Raw genomic sequence first — 19,942 nt, 5'->3', positions numbered from 1 at the left:
ACTAACTGAAAGAAAGAAATTGGCAGCAGGAGCTTTCCTAGGCTTCAATCTACTTCCTCAGATGCTTTTGATGGACTGGAAGCCAGCTATGTTTTTCATCCTACATTTTGTCAGAACAGAACAGGGAGAAACAGAATGGTTCCCAAATGGCAAAGGGGTCAGGCAAGGCTGCATCCTTTTGCCCTTTGTTCAACTTATATGCTGAACATCTTGCAGTGGGCCCTTGGTACCTGCTGGGGTTTGGGGCCCCTCCGTGGATGTACAAGCCCCATTAAATACAATGGCAGAGCAAAATGGTTTCCTTGATATAAAATGGAAAATCAAGGTTTTCTGTGGGGAATTTGTACTTTTAAAAATATTTTTTCAAGTCACAGGTGCTTTAATCCGTGAATAAAAAAATCAGCATGGATGTCCCTCTGCAGCACCTGAACTCAGGTCTAAAACACACTGCAGAAACAATCCAGTTTGAGACCACTTTAACTGCCATGGCTCAATGCTAGGGAACTCTGGAGACTGTAGTTTGGTGAAATATTAAGCCTTCTCTGGTGCCACAATAAACTACAATTCCAAGGATTCCCTAGCACTGAGCCAAGGCAGTTAAAGTGGCCTTAAACTGGATTGATTAAGGGCCAAAATACACCGTATAATTAATCCATTTTTGGACCACTTTAACTGCCCTGGCTCAGTGCTAGGGAATCCTGGGAATTGTAGTTTATTGTGGCACCAGAGAAGGCTTAATATTTCACCAAACTACAGTCTCCAGAGTTCCCTAGCACTGAGCCATGGCAGTTAAAGTGGTCTCAAACTGGATTATTTCTGCAGTGTGTTTTGGACCTCCGTTTCTTTATACAGTGCTTCCTTCTATTTTACTGCAATGACTTTATACTTCCTACTATCTCGCTGTTTCGTGTGACATGTTTGTTGTTGTTGTTGCATTGCTTCTCTACTTCTGTACTTTGCATTTTCTTATAGTTACTTCAATATAACTGTTGATTACTCGTGATATACAACTTATTTTATATATTAAGACACCCAAAGACTCTTTATGTTTGTGTGCCCACATTGGACTCCAACATTGGAGCTCTGGTCCTTTCTCTCTTCCTCTCGTTTAATGTTTTCGCGGATTCTTTTAGCAGAGATCTTTTGCTTCCTCATAACTATTGCAACCATGTTTTTAAAAACTCACTTTGATTTATTAGAAGAGAGAAAAGAGCAAATTCAGACCAGAGAAATATATGGTCCTCCTGATCAGAAGTGGCCTCCTGGCAGAGCTCTTTCACAGCGGTAGCGTGGCCGAGCGGTCTAAGGCGCTGGATTAAGGCTCCAGTCTCTTCGGGGGCGTGGGTTCGAATCCCACCGCTGCCAGCAAAATGTTTTTTTATTCCTCCTTTATTTCAATACTAACTTTGCTCCAATTTTTAAATCTAAAACATTTGATCATAAAATGCAGCTTTCATAAATAGACCTCCTTTCTCTCTCCCTCTTTCCCCAGTTTTAAGTTTAACCATGGTCTGCAATGCTATATTATCCATTGTCTTGATAGTAAAAGGCATTGGATGGGATAAAGTGCTTTTGGAGTGTGATGGTGATGGTGATGGTGATGGTGATGATGGTGGTGGTGAAATGTATTTATATCTCGCTTCTCCAACTATCGAAGCGACTTACACTAAAAATATCCGTACAATAATGTTTCTTTATACCCCGAACCCTCCCATCCACATTAAAATACAATTAAATTATTGGACAATTATTAAAACAATTATTACAAATTACTATTGTTGATGTTATTGTTATTAAGAATTTTGTTTTGTTATTAATAAGTTTTGATGATGCCTGTAAAGTGCCATGCAAATTTATGGCCCTATATTAATAAGAATAAGAATAAGAATAAGAATATAGGGCCATAAATGTGCATAAACATAAACTATACAGAATTATGCAAGTTGTGCAATTAAAATACAAAACTGAGGTGCCGTCCCAATGGACAATTAAAACGGTTTGACACCGCTTTAACTCAATTTTGCAGAATCTTGGTTCTGCTTGAATGCTCTGTTTGTGTCAGTGGCCTTATTTCTTTGGCCTTCATCACAGTCTCCAAACTATACCTTTTTTTTAAAGGGTTCGTTTGCAAAATGTTTTCATTTTTCAACATACATATATTTTTAGGTTTGCAGACAGGTCTCTGTGGCGCAATCGGTTAGCGCGTTCGGCTGTTAACCGAAAGGTTGGTGGTTCGAGCCCACCCAGGGACGCAAGGTTTTCTTCCCCTTCACTCCATCCTTTGAGAAGGAGTACTATGTCTTCCATTTGCAACCAGAGAAATTTTCTCTTGTCATATATCCCAATGCACAGAATCCATGATGCAAGCTTCCGAAGCTCCACTGGGTTCATGATGATGAAGATGCCATTGGAGCTTCCTAAGCGTGCATCTTGAATTTATGTGCATTTTGGTTGGTCCCATAAAGGTATCACTGCTTTGTGGGTTTTATTATTATTGTTTTTATTCTATTTTATTTTATTGTTCTTTTTATTTTTTATTTATTTATATTTATATTTTATTATTATTATATTGTTTTAATGTTATATATTTTATTTTATTGTTTTATTTAATTGTATATATATATATATATATATATATATATAATATTATTATCGATATTTTATATTTATTATATTTATTTATTATATTGTTTTATTGTTATTTATTTTATTGTTATTTGTTTATTCATTGGTTTATTTTATTATATATATAATATATATATATATATTATTTTTATTATCTATATTTCATATTATATTTATTATTTTTATATATTTTATTTTTATTGGTTTATTTTATTGTTATTTAGATGTTACTGTGCTTTACTATATGGCCAACATGACTACCCCTGAATATTTGTCATCATATCCCATTCACTGAGTGGCCATCGGCAAGTCACACTCTCTCAGCCTCAGTGGATGGCACACCACCACCACCACAACAACAAAAACAACAAAGCAGATGGATATTTGTCTGTGTGTATTTGTATGTGCTTTCCTTCAAGTAGTCTATGGATTTATGGCCACCCCCATGAAAGTCACAGGGGTTCCTTACCCAAGGAATGCACAAGTTGCATCTACACTGCAAAAAAATTAATTAAAAATTAATTTAAAAAATTAATTCAGTTTATTATTATTATTATTATTGATATTTATACCCTACGGGATGATGGCATTTGTAGCTTTGTGAGACCTTTAGCCTTCTCTGTCAGATTGCTCTGGGGCCACAACAAATTACAAATCCCAGTTAAAATGGTGCCAGACTGCATTAATTCTGCACTTGTGGCAGCAGCCTTAAGAAGTGGCTTTGTCCATTCCTTCCTCTAGACGTGAAAAAAGCAATTAAAATTAAACCTATAATAACTTGGTATTATTTTCTTAGTGGGCTTTTGGGAAATTCCATCCCCTCAGCCTTCAAAAGCAAGTTTTGTGTGAAGAGTAAAACGAAAATAACTATTTGGCAGCGGTGGGATTCGAACCCACGCCCCCGAAGAGACTGGAGCCTTAATCCAGCGCCTTAGACCGCTCGGCCACGCTACCAGATGAGTGTCTTCGCTTCCACTTTTGTCTCTGTCTCTTTCTCTGCAGGAAGAGGGGAGGGCTCTTTCTATTGAATTTAAATATGATATTGGAAAAGGGTTGGTTAATTCCTGGAGCACATGGTTTAAATCATCGATCATAAATTGTGGCATGCAGTTTTATGGGTTATATCGAACACATTTATATCATTTATTTCTCCCCCAAATTGGAACTTAAGCATCTTTTTTGGCTGAAGAAAGGAAAAGAAGGCCTGCAACTCCACAGAACCCACCTCTAGCTTTCAGAGACCATTACAACCATTCCCAAAGCTTTTTTTTAGAGCAGACTTATCATATCACCAGGATATCTGATCAAAATAAAGAAAATGAAAGCCGAATCCTCACTCACAGAGATCTAGTGTTAAGCTAATTCAACTCTATGGTATCTACTTGTGAGTAAATATGGAGAGGTTTGCACAGCCAGCATTTCCTAACATGGCAATAATTTCATGTGCAATTTACTAACACTGACTTGGTGAAGGTTTGGTTTTGGAAATTCATCCACTTCAATCCATAATAATAATAACTATGCCAAAAGTTAGAGTTGGAATAGACTCACAGGCAAACAACAACAACAAGCCAAAAGTAGTTCAAAAATCCATATTGGCCTTGGCCTGATTTATTTGCCATCAGGTCAACTTCAACTTATGATTGAGAGGCCTTTTAATGTATTTTTAATGTGTTTTTCTATTGCTATTTTCCCTAGACTTTTTTGTTTTACCATTTCGTTGCTTGTCATGCAACCAGGTCAAAAGCAACAAACCCTGAAATTCAGTTCCCTACTCAGTCTTTAAAGGCACAGGAGCCCTCTCCCTTTTCCCCTTGGCAGCCACAAGAGGGCGATGGAGCAGCCCCACTTGAGCTGCATCTGCCCTGCAGAAGCAATGGCATCACTTTAACTGCTATGGGATTATGGGATTTGCAGTGCTGTGAGATATTTAGCTCCTTCTGTCAGAGGGCTTTGGTGCCATGGCAACCAACAGATCCCAGGATTCCATAGGATGGATCCAGGACAATTAAAGCAGTGCAGCCTTGGTTAGGAAAAGGAAAAAGATGAAATGAAATGGATGGAAGGAGGGATGGCTGTTAGCAAGAAGGCATCAGTCCAGCATTCCTCTAGTCAAGACTAAACCATTTTATCTCTATATTGTGGGGAATGAAGCGTGGGGCAAGGGCTTAAAATTAAAAAAAATAAATATATTAAATTAAATTTAAATTAGGTCTTTAAAAAATAAATAAAATATTTTTAATATTTAAAAAGGGAAAGGGGGGGGGAATTGCTCTATAAATAGTCATGAGTTCCCTTCATTTGTATTGCTTTTTGCAGCCAAAACTTTGCATTTGGATTTACAGTGAAGCCAAGGCTCCTTCAATGCATTTTCATATAGGCTTCCTATTTGTCCCTGGTTGAGAAACAAAAACAAACGCAGCCAGCCTCAAACAATCTGTAATTTAGCTTCTAAAACAACAGCAATTATCTGTTGTTGTTTTTTCTGCAGCCAAATTATTGCAAATTAAAAATGAAAACAATTGCGCCCAACGTGGGGCTCGAACCCACGACCCTGAGATTAAGAGTCTCATGCTCTACCGACTGAGCTAGCCGGGCTGCTGGCTAGTGCCTCTCCTTTGATTCTTATAAGGTTTCATTGAACACACACAGAGAAGATCCCACTTCATTTGTTTGCATCCTGCCCTGTATTTTTCTCCTCCTTCTAAGGATATCTCCCTTCCTCCATTTAGAGGCAGAAGGAGCCAATTCTCTCCTAAATTCTTCCCATGCAATACTCAGATAACTGGGGGGCAAAGAAGGCTTCCTAGGATGCAAAGCCATGGTGCAACTCTAAATTAATGCTCACAACAAAAATTGGGGTTGGCTTGGGGTCTGTGTTCAAAAAGGCAGCTGTGTTCATGGTTAAAGGTTGTCAAAAAGAAGAAGAAAAAGGAGGATTTTAAAGGAGGGGAAAGCCAAAGTACCAAAACAAGTAACTGGGAAACATACCTTAATAAGATGGCAAGCAGATGATGGAGGGTTAAGGAAGGTGTTTTGCTTATAGTTTAGGAGGAATGGAAGGGAGGAAAAGAGCACTTTGGCAGCGGTGGGATTCGAACCCACGCCTCCGAAGAGACTGGAGCCTAAATCCAGCGCCTTAGACCGCTCGGCCACACTACCTTACAGTGTGCTGCCTTTTTCCATGCCTCCCTACTGTTCAGTTATGACTTCACCTTATGCAATAATTTGTTTCTTTCCACCAGGTCTCCATGCTCCATACATAGCAGAAGATCAGGCACAAGTGTGCAATGCACTGAATGAACAGATGAAACAGATTTCCAAAATGTCTTTATTCCAGGTACATAGGCAGATAAATCAGCCCATTTCTTCCTCCTCTCCTCCTGAGCATACCTCTGCAAGGGGAGTTCCAGCACTGCAGAAATAATGCACTTTGACACTGCTTTGCCTGTGTAGACACATCCTGGGAGTTGTAGTTTGTTGTGGCACCAGAGTCCTTTGACAGAGAAGGCTAACAAAACTACCTGTCCCAGAAATCCATAACACTGAGCCATGGCATCTAGAGGTAGCTGTGTTGGCCATATAGCAAATCCAATAACATCCAAACAATGATACCAAACAAAATGCCCAATTGCATGTTGCAAGCTTTTGGAGTTGCACCGGCTTCTTCAATAGGCAAACAGAGAAACTGAAGATGTTAGCCATAGGCCTGCATTTTCTGATTCTGGTCAGTTCAGATGGTACCAAGGGCTAACTCCAGGCTGGCATCTCCCCCTTTTTTGGCCATCTGGTCACTGGGAGTTGTTCAAACTGAAGGAAATTTAATGCCCATTTGCAATTCAAAGAAGATGCTTCCTTGGAATGCCAATATGTCTCCTTCCTTTGTGAAGCCAAGGCTCCTATGTAGGCAGAGTCTAGAGAAGACTGAGTTTCTCAAGAAGTCTTCATGTTTTGCATCAGGAATACTTTGGGTGGTGTAGAGGCAAAGCATGTCAATTAATTCCAATACTAGTAAAAATTGCGTTATCTTTATTGGAGGCAGAAGCCTCAGATGGCAAGGTCCCAGTGCACTGGCTCTTTCCATAGGATTCCCTATGACGGCAGTTAAAGTGGTGTCAAACTGCATTATTTCTGCAGTGCAGATCTCAGCCATTGTCTTGATGAGCAGACCTTGTTTTCTGGTATATTATTTATTTATCTTATTTATTTCAAGGATTTCTATCCCGCCTTTCTCCCACATTTTGATTCATTGGGATCTTCAATTGGATGCTCATTACTATTGTCCTTCGCTGTGTATTTCTTTTGGATTCTACTTACATTTGATTGTGCAAATCCTCCATGAACAGGATTCACAAAAGAGCCTATGCATCCCAAATTGCAGTTTCAGGTTGTGCAATAATTGCTGCTCAGAGTATGGGAAATTTACTTTCTTGGACCACAATTCCCCAAATGCTCCAGCCAACATGGCCACTGATCACACTGGCTGGGGGGCTCTGGGTGTTCTGTGGTACAAGAAAATGACATAAGTACTCCTGATACTACTAATGCTTTTACTTCCACTGCCATTACTGCTAGTAAAGGGAATGGGCCTATACAGACAGGTCAAAATAAAGTACTTTGGGTCACTTTGGAGATATGCTGTTTAAATGATGCATGCATCCTAAGAGGCCAAAAGGCACCAAAGCCAACGGTCCAGTCCTAAGGACTGGAGCATAGCTTTGGTGCAGCTTCTGGCCCCTTAAGATGTGTGTGTCATTAAAACAGCATACCTCCAAAGTGACCCGATGCAGCTTTATTTTGGCCTGTCTGTATAGCCCCAATATTTACTTAACCTAGCACTTTTATGTAGTTTTCACTTCAGCATGGTGACACAGATGTGTAATGGTTTGAGCATTGGACTATGATTCTGGAGACCAGGGTCTGATTCCTTGCTCAGCCATGAAAACCCACTGGGTGACCTTGGGCAAATCACTCTCTCTCAGCCTCAGAAAAGGGCAATGGCAAACCCCAACATAGGGTCAACGTAAATTGGGAATGACTGGGATGCACACAACAACAAGGCAATTCTGCAAAGTGTGTGTAAGCCAGCTGTTGACTTATGGTGACCCCATGAATTTAACAGGTTTTGTTAAGCAGGGAATACTCAGGGGTGGTTTGTCATTACCATCTTCAGAAATACATCCACTAACCTGATTTTCCTTGGTGGTCTCCCCTCCAAGTACTAACCAGGCCTCACCCTGTTTATCATCCAAGATGAGACAGGATCTACAAAGTGAGAAGGCTAAATCCAATAGTCAGTCCCAAGTACGGGAGACTCAAGCAATCCATAAAACTAATGTAAGTGGTGAATTACCAAAATCACATTGACTGAATGGGTCTCCTCTAGTTGGCTTCACACAACTGGATTTAATCCAATATGATTAATTGGGGCCACTTGGTCTGCCAGCTCCTGACAACATCCAAACAATCTCGCCTCATCCAGAGAGATAGAGACGACACATACCTGACCAACATCTTGGCTGAGAAACCCAAGGAAATTAGCGTGATGAAATATAATGGTTCAGAATCTAGAACAGACTAGATTAAAGAAATAGGTTTATTAATAAGAAAACATGAAACATAATCGTTTGATATAATCCAGAGCAAAGTTCCTCTGGAGGCCAGAAACCAATTGGAAGCCAATGAAGGTGACACAGAGATGAAGTTATCTGCTCCAGATTTATTCTGGAACCTGGGTCACTATCTATAAACACAAAGGCCATTTGAATAGTCTGTCTAGGGAGGAGGGAGGTACTAGGACATGTGATCCTCGGCAAGTCATACTCTCCCAACCCCAGAGTAAGGCAAAGGTAAAGCTCCTCTGAGCAAATTCTGCCAAGAAAACCCTGAGATAGGTTTGTCTTAGGGCAGTGACAGCGAACCTATGGCATGTGTGCCAGAGGTGGCACTCAGAGCCCTCTCTGTGGGCACACATGCCAGAGTTTCTTACTAGAAAGCCAGAGGGACGTGGCACTTTGCAATAAATAAATGGAGTATGGGTTGCAGTTTGGGCACTCGGTCTGTAAAAGGTTCACCATCACTGTCTTAGGGTTTCCATAAGTCAGAAATGACTTGAAGGCACACCACCATCACATGTGTGAGATTGGTTAGATGATATTTCTTGTCTAGGAAAGGGCACATTTGTCACGTGATCCTGATACAACCTGCTTTACTCTTTGGATGAATGCAAAAAGAAAGAAAGAAAGAATCAAAGAAAGAAAGAGAAAAGTCTCCAGTGTGCAGAGTTTTGAAGCCTTCAGGCATCTAAAACTTGCCAAGTAAAGTCTGTCCATTGCAAAGCACAGCAGTATTCTCCTCCAGCCTAAATCAGTAAAAATCACACAGATGTGAGTATTTCATGATTGGTTTTAGATCTGTCCTTTATCCAAATAAAAGCAGTTTATGGTCTATGCTAGAGCGCAAGTTCTAGACTGTGCATCTTTGCACAAGATAACTGTTGGCTACTAAAAGCAGATTGTATCTATGCCGACATAATTTGTAATATGAAACCCCTTCGCCTAGAACAGGGACTTGAACCCTAGACCCTCAGATTAAAAGTCTGATGCTCTCCCAACTGAGCTACCCAGGCCTAATGAAGCTATGCTGAGTATATATATATATATAAACTAACTCAATACTGACAAATTATGCCATTTGCAAATTTAATGCTACCTTCTTTCAAATGAAGGAACCATCACAAGTCAAGCATGGAGATAAAGCACTCAGACAATGTCCATCTTGCCAGTCAACAACATCGGTTTACTCACACATCCCTCCAGCTGATCAATGGGAACAAATATTTGATGCAAACTAATTTTATTAGACTCACCAAGGTGATGTGCAGAGTATTGTAAGAAGGTGAGCACATTTCTGCAGGCCTTTGCTAAATGGTGTGTGTGTGTGTGTGTGTGCATATGTGTGTGTGTTTATTTCAGTTTGCATTTATGTTTACTGCAAATGGCCCAGAAATATGAGTGATGGACATACTCACTAGATGTGTGTGTGTGTGTGTGTGTGTGAGAGAGAGAGAGAGAGAGAGAGAGAGAGAGAGCGAGCTGGTGCAGTAGACAAGAATCCAAACATTTTGCATTTGCCTTTCAAATTTGGAGTCTATAGTGTGTAGCCATTGCTCATTCCTGTGCTCCACCTTTCTAGTGTGACTTTTATGTTCACAAGCTTGCATGCCTTTTCAATTTCTAGTTTCTCCCCCCAAAACTGAGAGTACTGTGGCTTACTTGGTTAAAGCACCTGTCTAGTCAACAGGAGACCCTGGATTCATAATCCCATTGGTGCCTGTTCCTTTCTATGCTGAAATGTTCATAGAGACAATAAAAAGACATGAATATCATAGAAGCAGGGGGGAAATGAAACATGCTATGTGTTTGTTTGTTTGCTTGTTTGTGGTATTAATTATACCCCACTCCTCAGCCCTAAAGGCTCTCAGATCCTTTTCTTCTTCCTATTACTCCCATTATTATATTACTGCTTTATTTCTGCAGTGAGGATGCAGCCTTGTTCAGTTTCCTAAAGCTTAGCCCTCTTACCTCAAGCATCTCTGGAAATCAGATAATCTAACCTGGAAAACCTGTCCTGCAAATAATTCCAGAAGATGGCTGCAATTTCGTAAGACATGGAGGAAAGTGACTTTGTCCATGTTCAAAACCACTCCTCCCTCTAATTATTTGCATTTCTCACTCTCAGGCCTAGTAAGGCAGGAAGAACCCTAAAGGGTCCATACAGATAGGCCAAAATAAAGCTGCTTCGGGTCACTTTGGAGGTATGCTGTTTAAATGATACGTGCATCCTAAGAGTCCGGAAGCTGTGCCAAAGCTGCGCACCAGTCCTTAGGACTAGAGCATGGCTTTGGCTCGGATTCTGGCCTGTTAGAACACATGCATTAGAGCCCTCCCTCCAATCCATCTGCCTTGGTCCAGGCCTTAGAGGGAGAGAAGAACCACTGGACCTCATCCCCTTTCCCTCTACCATTCCCTTCTCCTTTAGTGTCATGTCTTTTAGATTGTAAGCCTGAGGGCAGGGAACTGTCTGATTAAAAATAAGAATTGTAAGCCGCCCTGAGAGCCATTAGGGCTGAAGGGCGGGATATAAATACATACATATATATATATATATATATAATTTTACTTTCTCTTCTGCTGCTTTTTTAATATAGTATAGTGTAATGTAATTATTATAGTATACTATTATAGTGTGTGTGTTCAGATATGTATGTATGTGTGTATATATATATATATATATATACAGTATATGCTGTTGACTGGCAAGATTGTCTGAAAGCTTTATCTTCATGCTTGACTTGTGATGGTTCCTTTACTTGAGAGAAGAAAGGCAGCATTAAATTTGCAAATGGCATAATTTGTTGGGATGGAGTTACTTTTTTTTAACTATGATATAAATAAAGCAGAAATAAAGCAGTAATATTACATGACATAAATACTAAGTGGTATATTATAGTACACTATAGTATAGGAATAATAATAATAATAACAACAACAACAACAACATAGGGATATGAGATCACTGTGTCCTTGATGTTGGGAGTGAAGAGTGGCTGGCATCTGCATGTGTTCATAGTGCATCTAAAGAACAATATATGAGGAAGAGGGAAAGGGACAAAAGGAGGCAATTTCGAGAAAGACTGTTAGAGCTTCTTCTAAAATGCTTGCAATCTAATTTTAGTCTTTGAAAGTAAAAAGGCCAGAGCCCCTCCCCGTCGGGGAATCGAACCCCGGTCTCCCGCGTGACAGGCGGGGATACTTACCACTATACTAACGAGGAGCTGCTTGGTTTGGGCTGCTTCTGAAGGGTAGTGAAGAATGCATTTGCCCTGGGCTTTAAGGAAGGGGGGGTTTGGCTGTCAATAATAGTGGAATCCGGCCCTTGTGAAGATCTCCAGACTTCCCCATCTGTTTCTCATTCTTCTCTATCGCTTATGTTTTTGTCAGGTGCCCATCTACCAGTGGCACCCAAACTGTGCCCTTTGGACTTCAACTCCCAGAAGCCTCAGCCATGTTGGTCCATAGCCTGGGATTCTGGGAGCTGAAGTTCAAAAGGCCTTAAAGGGCACACTTTGAGGACCACTGTCAGTAAGGGAAGACCTCCCAATGCATTTTGTTGTTGTTGTTGTTGTTGTTGTGTGCCTTCCAGGTCTTTTCAGACTTATGGCAACCCTAAGGTTGAACCTATCCTGGAGTTTTCTTGGCAGGATTTGTTCAGAGGAGGTTTGTCATTGCCTTCCTCTGAGGCTGAGAGAGTGTGACTTGCCCAAGGCCAAGGACCTTAGTGAGCATTTTGAGTTTTTGTTCTTTCTTCCAGATGAATTATTGATTTAATTAAGAGCCAGGGCTTCTTCTTTTTCATTGTTGGAAATCCGAAGTCTTTTTTAAAAAAATAAAATAGATAAACTGGGTTATATGATCTCTCAACTAAAACGTAGTCGGCAGGATTCGAACCTGCGCGGGGAGACCCCAATGGATTTCTAGTCCATCGCCTTAACCACTCGGCCACGACTACCACGTTCCAGAATCTTTTGCAATATCTGTTGTTATGGAAACAGACACCTGAAAGCATCTTTCTGTGAGATGGTTGCTGAGGGAAGGGGGTTTTGGAGCCAGCATAGCATCCCAACTCAGCCATTAAACCCACTGGGAGACCTTGGGAGAGTCACACTCTCTCAGCCTCAGGGGAAGGCCATGGCAAACCTCCTCTGAACAAATCTTGCTAAAAAAAACCCAGGATATGTTGGCCTTACGGTGGCTATAAGTCTGAAAAGACCTGGAAGGCACACCACCACCACCACCACCACCACAACAACAACAACAAAATGCATTGGGAGAATAGCAGTTGTATCCAATGGGAGGAGCATCCAGAGATTTTGGTAAGGACTACTAAGGGTTTTTCCCAGGGTCTGTGAAATCCACACTCCTCCATGATCGATCCTGAAAGGTACAGAGCTCCAGATTGGGACGTACTGAAACAAATGGCAGTACTTGCCCATAGAAAAACTATACTTGCCCATAGGGAATGATTGGAAAACACATAGGGAATCATTGGGGAATTTCTGCCCAATGATTCCCCAATGTATATCCCAATGATTCTCTATGGGCACGTATTCCCCAATTGTTCCCTATGGGCAAGTGTTCCCTTATGATTCTCCATGGGCAAATATACCCCAATGAGTCTCTATGGGCAAGTATGGTTTTTCTCTAGGCAAGTATTTCCCTATGCTTCCCTATGGGCAAGTATTCCCCAATCGTTCTCTGTGGGCAGGTATTCCCCTGTGCTTCCCTAAGGGCTTGTATTCCCTTATGATTCTCTATGGGCAAGTACTGTCATTTGTTTTAGTACATCCTCTCCAGATTAATGCAATTCTGCTTGAGAAGAAAACAGAAAGTGTCATCTAATGGATTTCTATTCTTTCTAATTCAGTTCTTTCCAGATCTTTCATAGATGTTCCAGTGGTCCTTGAACACCATCTTCACAGTCATCACCAGTGCTCCCAAACATCTGCATGGAGGCTGTGGAAGAAGCATCCTATGCAAGTATTACCAGCACATGGGAAGACTAGACTACCAATGGCATGCAATGGGGCTAGCCCTGTGTTATTCCAGGCCAGCGATTTCCAAACTTTGGTCCTCCAGGTGTTTTGGACTTCAACTCCCAGAAGCCCTAGGCAGCTTGGCCAACAGTCAGGAATTCTGGGGGTTGGAGTCCAAAACATCTGGAGGACCAAAGTTTGGGAACAACTGAGTTTTTCCTTTCAAATGATGCCTCTAAAAGAATACCTGATGCACAGAAAAGGTTAGGTTGAGGTCTGAACCACAACAAAGAAATAGAAGAAGGGAGGGGGAAAACCTTTGAAATTTGTTAGGTCGTTTATATGCCACTGTCAGGATGGCCGAGCGGTCTAAGGCGCTGTGTTCAGGTCGAAGTCTCCTCTGGAGGCGTGGGTTCGAATCCCACTCCTGACAGCAACTTTCATGTTTGCTAATGTACTTTCTTCACCTCAATCTTTCCGTTTGTGGAAGAAAGCATGGGCCAAAACACACTGCAGAAATAATCCACTTTGAGACTTGACTTGCCCTGGCTCAATGCTAGGGGATTCTGGGATGTGTAGTTTTGTGAGACATTTATTTAGTCTCTCTCAGAGAGCTCTGGGGCAAACTACAATTCCCAGGACTCCCCTAGCGGTCTCAAACTGGATCATCTCTGCAGTGTGTTTTGGCCCTATGTTTCAGAGCCGTTTTACTATACTTTTATTTTGCCTCTTCTTTGAAAAAAGCACACGTAATTCTAAAATATGTCATTTTCATATCTTTTTTAATTTTAATTTTAATTTTTATTCATCCCATAAAAGTTTACTCCAATTGCATACATATCATCTTCCATAATACATTCAACCTTCAGCATACACTTGTGCTCTGCAATAACTAAGAAACCATAGACTGACATCTCAACATCCTTTTAAAATGTAAAATACATGTAACATAAACTCAGAAGCAATACCTTGAAGTCACCAGCTCCAATGACCCCTCATATAGATAAGAAACCATGGTAGAAATGATGCTCCTGTGCTTCTCTATGACAGTTTCTTCAACTGATAATAGGGATATTAAAGGATGCTTCGATACAGTTGGCCCTCCACATTTGTGGCTTTGACTTTTGTGGCTTTGATTATTTTGCAGTTTTGATTAATATGTTCTCTCTACGACATCCCCCCCCCCTAGATTTCTCTAGGACAAACCTGTCATTTGATTTAATATTTGATGCTTTTTAATTTGTTGCCTGCTTATTTTTATCTAATTCTATTTTGTATTATTATCTATTGTTCTATATGTATTTTGTAGAATGTACGCCATTGGCAGGTTTCGTTTTTATCGACTTTACTGTTTGTATGTACAGCACTGTGTAAATCCACAGCGCTATATAAATAAAGTATAATAATAATAATAATAATAATAATAATAATAATAGGACTCTCTAGGTCCTTCAGTGCAACTCTGCCAGAAGCTGACCATAGAGCTGTGCTGGAGAATCTAGAATATCAAAATATTAAAACCAAGCCTGTTGGTTAGAGTCTGGCTTTAAAACAGTGCAGAGTAGCAGAAAGAGCAGGGTTTCTCGCTTCATTGCGATTGGAACCGATCAAAGTCAGTTCAGAAACTGTTTTCAGTGAGAACGAGGCACATATAACCCAATCAGAAAATCATTTTAAATCGTAGTGGGAAGGAGCCCTGAGACTGGCTAAAAACAAAACAAAACACACAGGTAGCTTGTAGTTCAGAACAAACATTTACTAATGACTTTCATCTATATTTACATAAAGGCTGTATCCTAATCCATCTGGTGAATAGTTTGGATAGAAAAGAAATATTTATCTCACCGTCTTTCAAAAGAAATTTGAGAGAGAAGGAAGATGGGAACAGCTCAGATGAAAAACTGTGAGAGAAAATGTCTATCAGACCCAAATGGGGAGTGACCAAAGTCGGTTAGTTTTAATGAGGGAGAGCAAGAAAGAGAGAGGGAAGGTTTGCATGCAGGAATTCCATATCTATCTACGGAGGGGGAAAGAGAATGCAAAAATCTTCCAACAGTGACGCATGTGCTTCTGCTATTTCTGATTAAGTCTCTGACCTGACAAAGAGCATTGTGCGACTCAAAAGATTGCACAAAACATTTTTTTTAAATTCCTCCAATTCCACATTTTTACACTATTCTGTAAATACACTATTTACACTATTTTGTGGGACAGTAATACCCAAAGGAAAGTGTTAGGTCTCCCTCTTCCCATTTGATATAAAGTTGTCAGGTACACAAGCAGCTTACACAATGACAACAAATTCTCAGATTGCCGGCTGAATTTTCGCAGCTTGCTGAACTTGAATCCTTTATATTGGGAGAATGCTGCCTTGAGTCCCTATATTGGGAGAAAGGCAGGATATAAGGAAATAATAATAATAATAACAACAACAACTTATTTATTTCATTTTTATGCCGCCTTTCTTTCAGAAAGGGGCTCAAAGAGGCTCACAAAACGGAAACACTTCCAAAATGAACCACAAGGTGGCGCCCAAACACAAGATCTTTTAAAACTTTACCATTAAAATAAACTCAATTAAAATAATTCAGTTAAAACAGAGTAAAATTAACACTGGCTTAATAGACTTCCTTCTAGTAGCAAAATAAAGGGAAAGAGGCTTCCCACATCCTTAAAAATGTATAGATGCTAAACTCAGCCTTGCACAAGGAAATGAAGCCACACAAGGGAAAGTGTGCAGGAGGGGAGCAAGCAACAGCTCCAGTGGCGCAATCGGTTAGCGCGCGGTACTTATACAGCAGTACTAGTGAAAGCGATGCCGAGGTTGTGAGTTCGAGCCTCACCTGGAGCACTAGTTTTGCTCCTCAAACCCTTCAGAGGCAAGCTGCTAATCTAGACATCCTCCATTGCAGGCATGGATGCTTTGTTGGTGAGGGTTTATTCTCTGGGCTTTCCCCCCATCTTAGAATCAGATAGTGATGTTGGGGCAAATAAAAATACATGTTCAATAGAAAAGCTGGGTGTCGGTGAGGGGAGGTGGGCTGTTGAAATCCTACTCATCAGCTCTACTACTTTTATCTTGCGATTGTGGAGGAAATAGGTTTGGTCAAGAAAGTTTGAAGAACTTTGGCACAAATGGAAGCATCTTGCAATATTCAAAACAAACACTTGAGGGCGCTGTTCTATGGAAGCACAGGAACATCACGTCCATGGTTTGTCAAACTGTATGAGTTCCTCTTTGGAAATGCAGCTTGTGTGTTGCGTTGGTGGTATAGTGGTGAGCATAGCTGCCTTCCAAGCAGTTGACCCGGGTTCGATTCCCGGCCAACGCAAAAGGGCTCATTTTTCCCCCGACCCTTTTTATGTCTTTCTAATCCTACATTCTAATCTAAAATCTGATTGCTTAATCCAGCCCCAATGCTAGGGAAGAAGATGTTTTACTTCTGTTGGAGCTAGGAACTTCAGATAGTAAGGTCCCAGTGTATTGTCTGACTCTTTAGGGTTCTCTTGTTGCTGCTATAATGTCTCGAAATCCAAAACACATCCAGGGGTGTTGGCCATATAGCAAACCTAATAACATCCAGAAAACATGCAGGGGTAGTGGCTGCGTTGGCCATTTAACAAATGCAAACAGAAATCCATCGGTGATGCCTTTATAGGCAAACAGAAATGCACAATACAGTATACTTGTTGCAAGCTTTCGAAGCTCCATTGGCTTCTTCATCAGGCAAAGTGTCACAAACCATACAGGAGGGGGGAAAGTTGAAGGTGTTAGTCAAGGGCCCCTGCATTATGCTGTCTTGGTCTCTGATGCTATGGAGGGGCATTTCTTGCAGGCTGGAACCTCCTTCTGGATTACTGGGAGATTCACAAAGTCCAGGAAATTTGACATCCATTTGCAACACAAACAAGAGGCTTCCTTTGGAATCCAATATGTCTCCATCCTTTGTGAGGCCACTTTATATGCAGGCAGACAACACTGAATTTCTTTTTGCATCATTAAAACTGGAAGGTAAAACATGCCAGTTGAGCCCCAATATTAGGGGGGGAAATCGTTTTACTTTTATTGAAGCTAGAAACCTCAAATACTGCAGTAAGGTCCCAGTCCATTGGGCTGACTCTTTAGGGTTCCCTTGTTGCAGCTATAATGCAGTATCTTGAAATCCCAAAACCATCCAGTGTTAGCTGTGTTGGCCGTATAGCAAACTCAATAACATCCAAAACACATCCAGGGGTAGCTGTGTTGGCCATATAGTAAATCTAATAACAGCCAAACAATGATACCTTTATGGGGCCAACCAAAATGCACAATTTGAAAATCTACCAGTGACCGCATGGCCAAAAAAAGGGAGGGAATGCTAGCCTGCAGATAGCCCTCCGTACCATCTGAACTAAGACCAGAAACAGAAAATGCAGGCCTAGGACTAACATCTTCCATTTCTTTTTCCTGTTTGCGTAATGAAGAAGCTAGTGTGACTTTGATAGCTTGCAAGAAGTAACTGTGCATTTTGGTTGGTCCAATAAAGGTATCATTGTTTGGTGGATTTTTGAGCAGCAGTATAATTAATAATATTAATAATAATATGATGGTGATGCAATATTTTATTTAAATTAGAATTCAATAAAGCAGGATAAAAACACAACTGGCCCGTACGGGGATCGAACCCGCGACCTTGGCGTTATTAGCACCACGCTCTAACCAACTGAGCTAACCGGCCAGGCGTTGCTCCTTGCCTGTAGCCCTTCCATCTGAAATATTCCCTCCAGCCTCAAATCAAACACAAGGGGGCGCCCAAATGCAAGGAATCAGACCCGGAACTCTGGACGCAACCTACGCATCCCGCCGACTGTGATCTAAAACACACTGCAGAAACAAGCCAGTTGGAGACCGCTTTAACTGCCCTGGCTCAGTGCTAGGGGATCCTGGGAATTGTAGTTTATTTGGCCCCAGAGCCCTCTGACAGAGAAGGCTCAATATCTCACAACACTAGTCCCCAGAATTGCTTAGCATTAAGCCAGGGCATTTAAAGCTGTCTCAAACTGAACTATTTCTGGAGTGTGTGTTTTGGCACTATGACTTGAAGGCACTATTGAAAGATATGGCTGTGTAGAACCAGCATGTGAAGCAATCTTGTAGCACCTTTAAGACTAACTGAAAGAAAGAAGTTGTCAACATGAGCTTTGGTAGCCTCCCTTGAACCTACTTCCTTAGATGCAACTCTTTAAAGATGCTACAAAATCTCTTTACACATTGAAAGCAACATCACATATGTGACATCCTCACATACCAATGGCATATATATGTGTGTCCCAGGTTTCAGGGACAGAGTTTAGAGAAGCAGCAATGGCTTGCCCTCATAGTTCATACAAGTCTAAATCTCAGCTCTTTTATTGAAAAGGTGGGTGGCTCTGAAAAGAGCCTTTGGGTCTGTTTGGGAAGCGGATCCCTTTTACTTGGAGCTGGTGTACTTGGTGACGGCCTTGGTGCCCTCGGAGACGGCGTGTTTGGCCAACTCTCCCGGCAAAAGGAGCCTGACTGCGGTCTGGATCTCCCTGGAGGTGATGGTGGAGCGCTTGTTATAATGGGCCAAGCGAGAGGCTTCTCCAGCGATGCGCTCGAAGATGTCATTGACGAAGGAGTTCATGATGCTCATGGCTTTGGAGGAGATGCCGGTGTCAGGATGGACCTGCTTCAGCACCTTGTAGACGTAGATGGAGTAGCTCTCCTTCCTGCTCTTCTTGCGCTTCTTGTCGCCCTTCTTCTGGGTCTTGGTCACCGCCTTCTTGGAGCCCTTCTTGGGCGCAGGAGCGGACTTCGCTGGCTCAGGCATTGTTAGAGATACTCCTCAAAGGACACACTCACCTCGAAGAACTCTCAGCGACTGAAAACGCGACTCTGCGCCCTCCTTATTTATAGGGCTCTTATGCAAATTAGGGAGTTGGAGTCTCCTTTTCCCAATGGCTGAAGCGAGCGTGCCTCCTATTGGGCGGCGAGATGATTATGCAAATGAGAGAATCCTAGAACCGGGATAGGCATTGGGTGGTAGGAAACCAGGCCTTCCCATTGGGCGGCAGGAGCGAGCGCCTTTGCTATTGGTCAGACGAACTTCCAGGTACAAAGGCAGCCAATCAGAACGTGCCATTTCGAGCTGCGGGAGTGAATAAAAAGCAACGGGGAGGATTTCCTTTCCACTCGAGTCATTCTACGGAGGCTGAAGTGGTTGTGTTTGTAGGAGTTTCTTTGCAAAGAATAGAATGTCTGGACGCGGAAAGCAAGGCGGCAAGGCGAGGGCCAAGGCGAAGACCAGGTCGTCCAGGGCCGGGCTGCAGTTCCCGGTGGGCCGCGTGCACCGCCTGCTGCGGAAGGGCAACTACGCCGAGAGGGTGGGCGCAGGGGCCCCTGTCTACCTGGCCGCCGTCCTGGAGTACCTGACGGCCGAGATCCTGGAGCTGGCGGGGAACGCCGCCCGGGACAACAAGAAGACCCGCATCATCCCCAGGCATCTGCAGCTGGCCATCCGCAACGACGAGGAGCTCAACAAGCTGCTGGGCAAAGTCACCATCGCCCAGGGAGGGGTGCTGCCCAACATCCAGGCCGTGCTCCTCCCCAAGAAGACCGAGAGCCACAAGGCCAAGGGGAAGTAGAGGCCCCATATATACATATATATATATATATATATACACACACACACACACAAGAACCCCAAAGGCTCTTTTAAGAGC

At 41.9% G+C, this 19,942-nt stretch overlaps 2 protein-coding genes and 12 non-coding genes across 14 annotated transcripts; 6 read left to right on the top strand and 8 right to left on the bottom strand.

The window, feature by feature from the left end:
- Nucleotides 1–1,283: 1,283 nt before the first annotated feature.
- On the top strand, nt 1,284–1,365 carry TRNAL-AAG. Its single transcript has one exon. It is a non-coding gene; the product is annotated as a tRNA-Leu (tRNA).
- Nucleotides 1,366–2,178: 813 nt separating this feature from the next.
- On the top strand, nt 2,179–2,252 carry TRNAN-GUU. The gene has a single exon. It is a non-coding gene; the product is annotated as a tRNA-Asn (tRNA).
- A 1,245-nt stretch (nt 2,253–3,497) lies between these two features.
- TRNAL-AAG lies at nt 3,498–3,579 on the bottom strand. The gene has a single exon. It is a non-coding gene; the product is annotated as a tRNA-Leu (tRNA).
- A 1,571-nt stretch (nt 3,580–5,150) lies between these two features.
- TRNAK-CUU lies at nt 5,151–5,223 on the bottom strand. Its single transcript has one exon. It is a non-coding gene; the product is annotated as a tRNA-Lys (tRNA).
- A 482-nt stretch (nt 5,224–5,705) lies between these two features.
- TRNAL-UAG lies at nt 5,706–5,787 on the bottom strand. The gene has a single exon. It is a non-coding gene; the product is annotated as a tRNA-Leu (tRNA).
- A 3,392-nt stretch (nt 5,788–9,179) lies between these two features.
- Nucleotides 9,180–9,253, bottom strand: TRNAK-UUU. The gene has a single exon. It is a non-coding gene; the product is annotated as a tRNA-Lys (tRNA).
- A 2,135-nt stretch (nt 9,254–11,388) lies between these two features.
- On the bottom strand, nt 11,389–11,460 carry TRNAD-GUC. The gene has a single exon. It is a non-coding gene; the product is annotated as a tRNA-Asp (tRNA).
- Nucleotides 11,461–12,113: 653 nt separating this feature from the next.
- Nucleotides 12,114–12,195, bottom strand: TRNAS-AGA. Its single transcript has one exon. It is a non-coding gene; the product is annotated as a tRNA-Ser (tRNA).
- A 1,374-nt stretch (nt 12,196–13,569) lies between these two features.
- Nucleotides 13,570–13,652, top strand: TRNAL-CAG. The gene has a single exon. It is a non-coding gene; the product is annotated as a tRNA-Leu (tRNA).
- A 2,324-nt stretch (nt 13,653–15,976) lies between these two features.
- On the top strand, nt 15,977–16,070 carry TRNAI-UAU. The gene is made up of 2 exons: nt 15,977–16,014; nt 16,035–16,070. It is a non-coding gene; the product is annotated as a tRNA-Ile (tRNA).
- Nucleotides 16,071–16,479: 409 nt separating this feature from the next.
- On the top strand, nt 16,480–16,551 carry TRNAG-UCC. Its single transcript has one exon. It is a non-coding gene; the product is annotated as a tRNA-Gly (tRNA).
- A 1,002-nt stretch (nt 16,552–17,553) lies between these two features.
- LOC121933404 (histone H2B 1/2/3/4/6) lies at nt 17,554–19,088 on the bottom strand. The gene has a single exon (XM_042473082.1). It carries the CDS (start codon nt 19,048–19,050, stop codon nt 18,670–18,672), a length of 381 nt encoding a protein of 126 aa, XP_042329016.1. The 5' UTR covers nt 19,051–19,088; the 3' UTR covers nt 17,554–18,669.
- On the bottom strand, nt 17,864–17,937 carry TRNAI-AAU. The gene has a single exon. It is a non-coding gene; the product is annotated as a tRNA-Ile (tRNA).
- A 343-nt stretch (nt 19,089–19,431) lies between the features above and the next one.
- On the top strand, nt 19,432–19,902 carry LOC121933399 (histone H2A type 2-C-like). Its single transcript, XM_042473076.1, has one exon. The coding sequence runs from the start codon at nt 19,475–19,477 to the stop codon at nt 19,862–19,864; it is 390 nt and encodes a 129-aa protein (XP_042329010.1). The 5' UTR covers nt 19,432–19,474; the 3' UTR covers nt 19,865–19,902.
- Nucleotides 19,903–19,942: the final 40 nt, after the last annotated feature.

The sequence above is a fragment of the Sceloporus undulatus genome, chromosome 6 (genome assembly GCF_019175285.1).
Source record: "Sceloporus undulatus isolate JIND9_A2432 ecotype Alabama chromosome 6, SceUnd_v1.1, whole genome shotgun sequence".
Lineage (NCBI taxonomy): Eukaryota > Metazoa > Chordata > Lepidosauria > Squamata > Phrynosomatidae > Sceloporus > Sceloporus undulatus.
The sequence above is the reverse complement of the archived record's forward strand: the minus strand, read 5'-3'. Positions and strand labels throughout refer to the sequence as shown.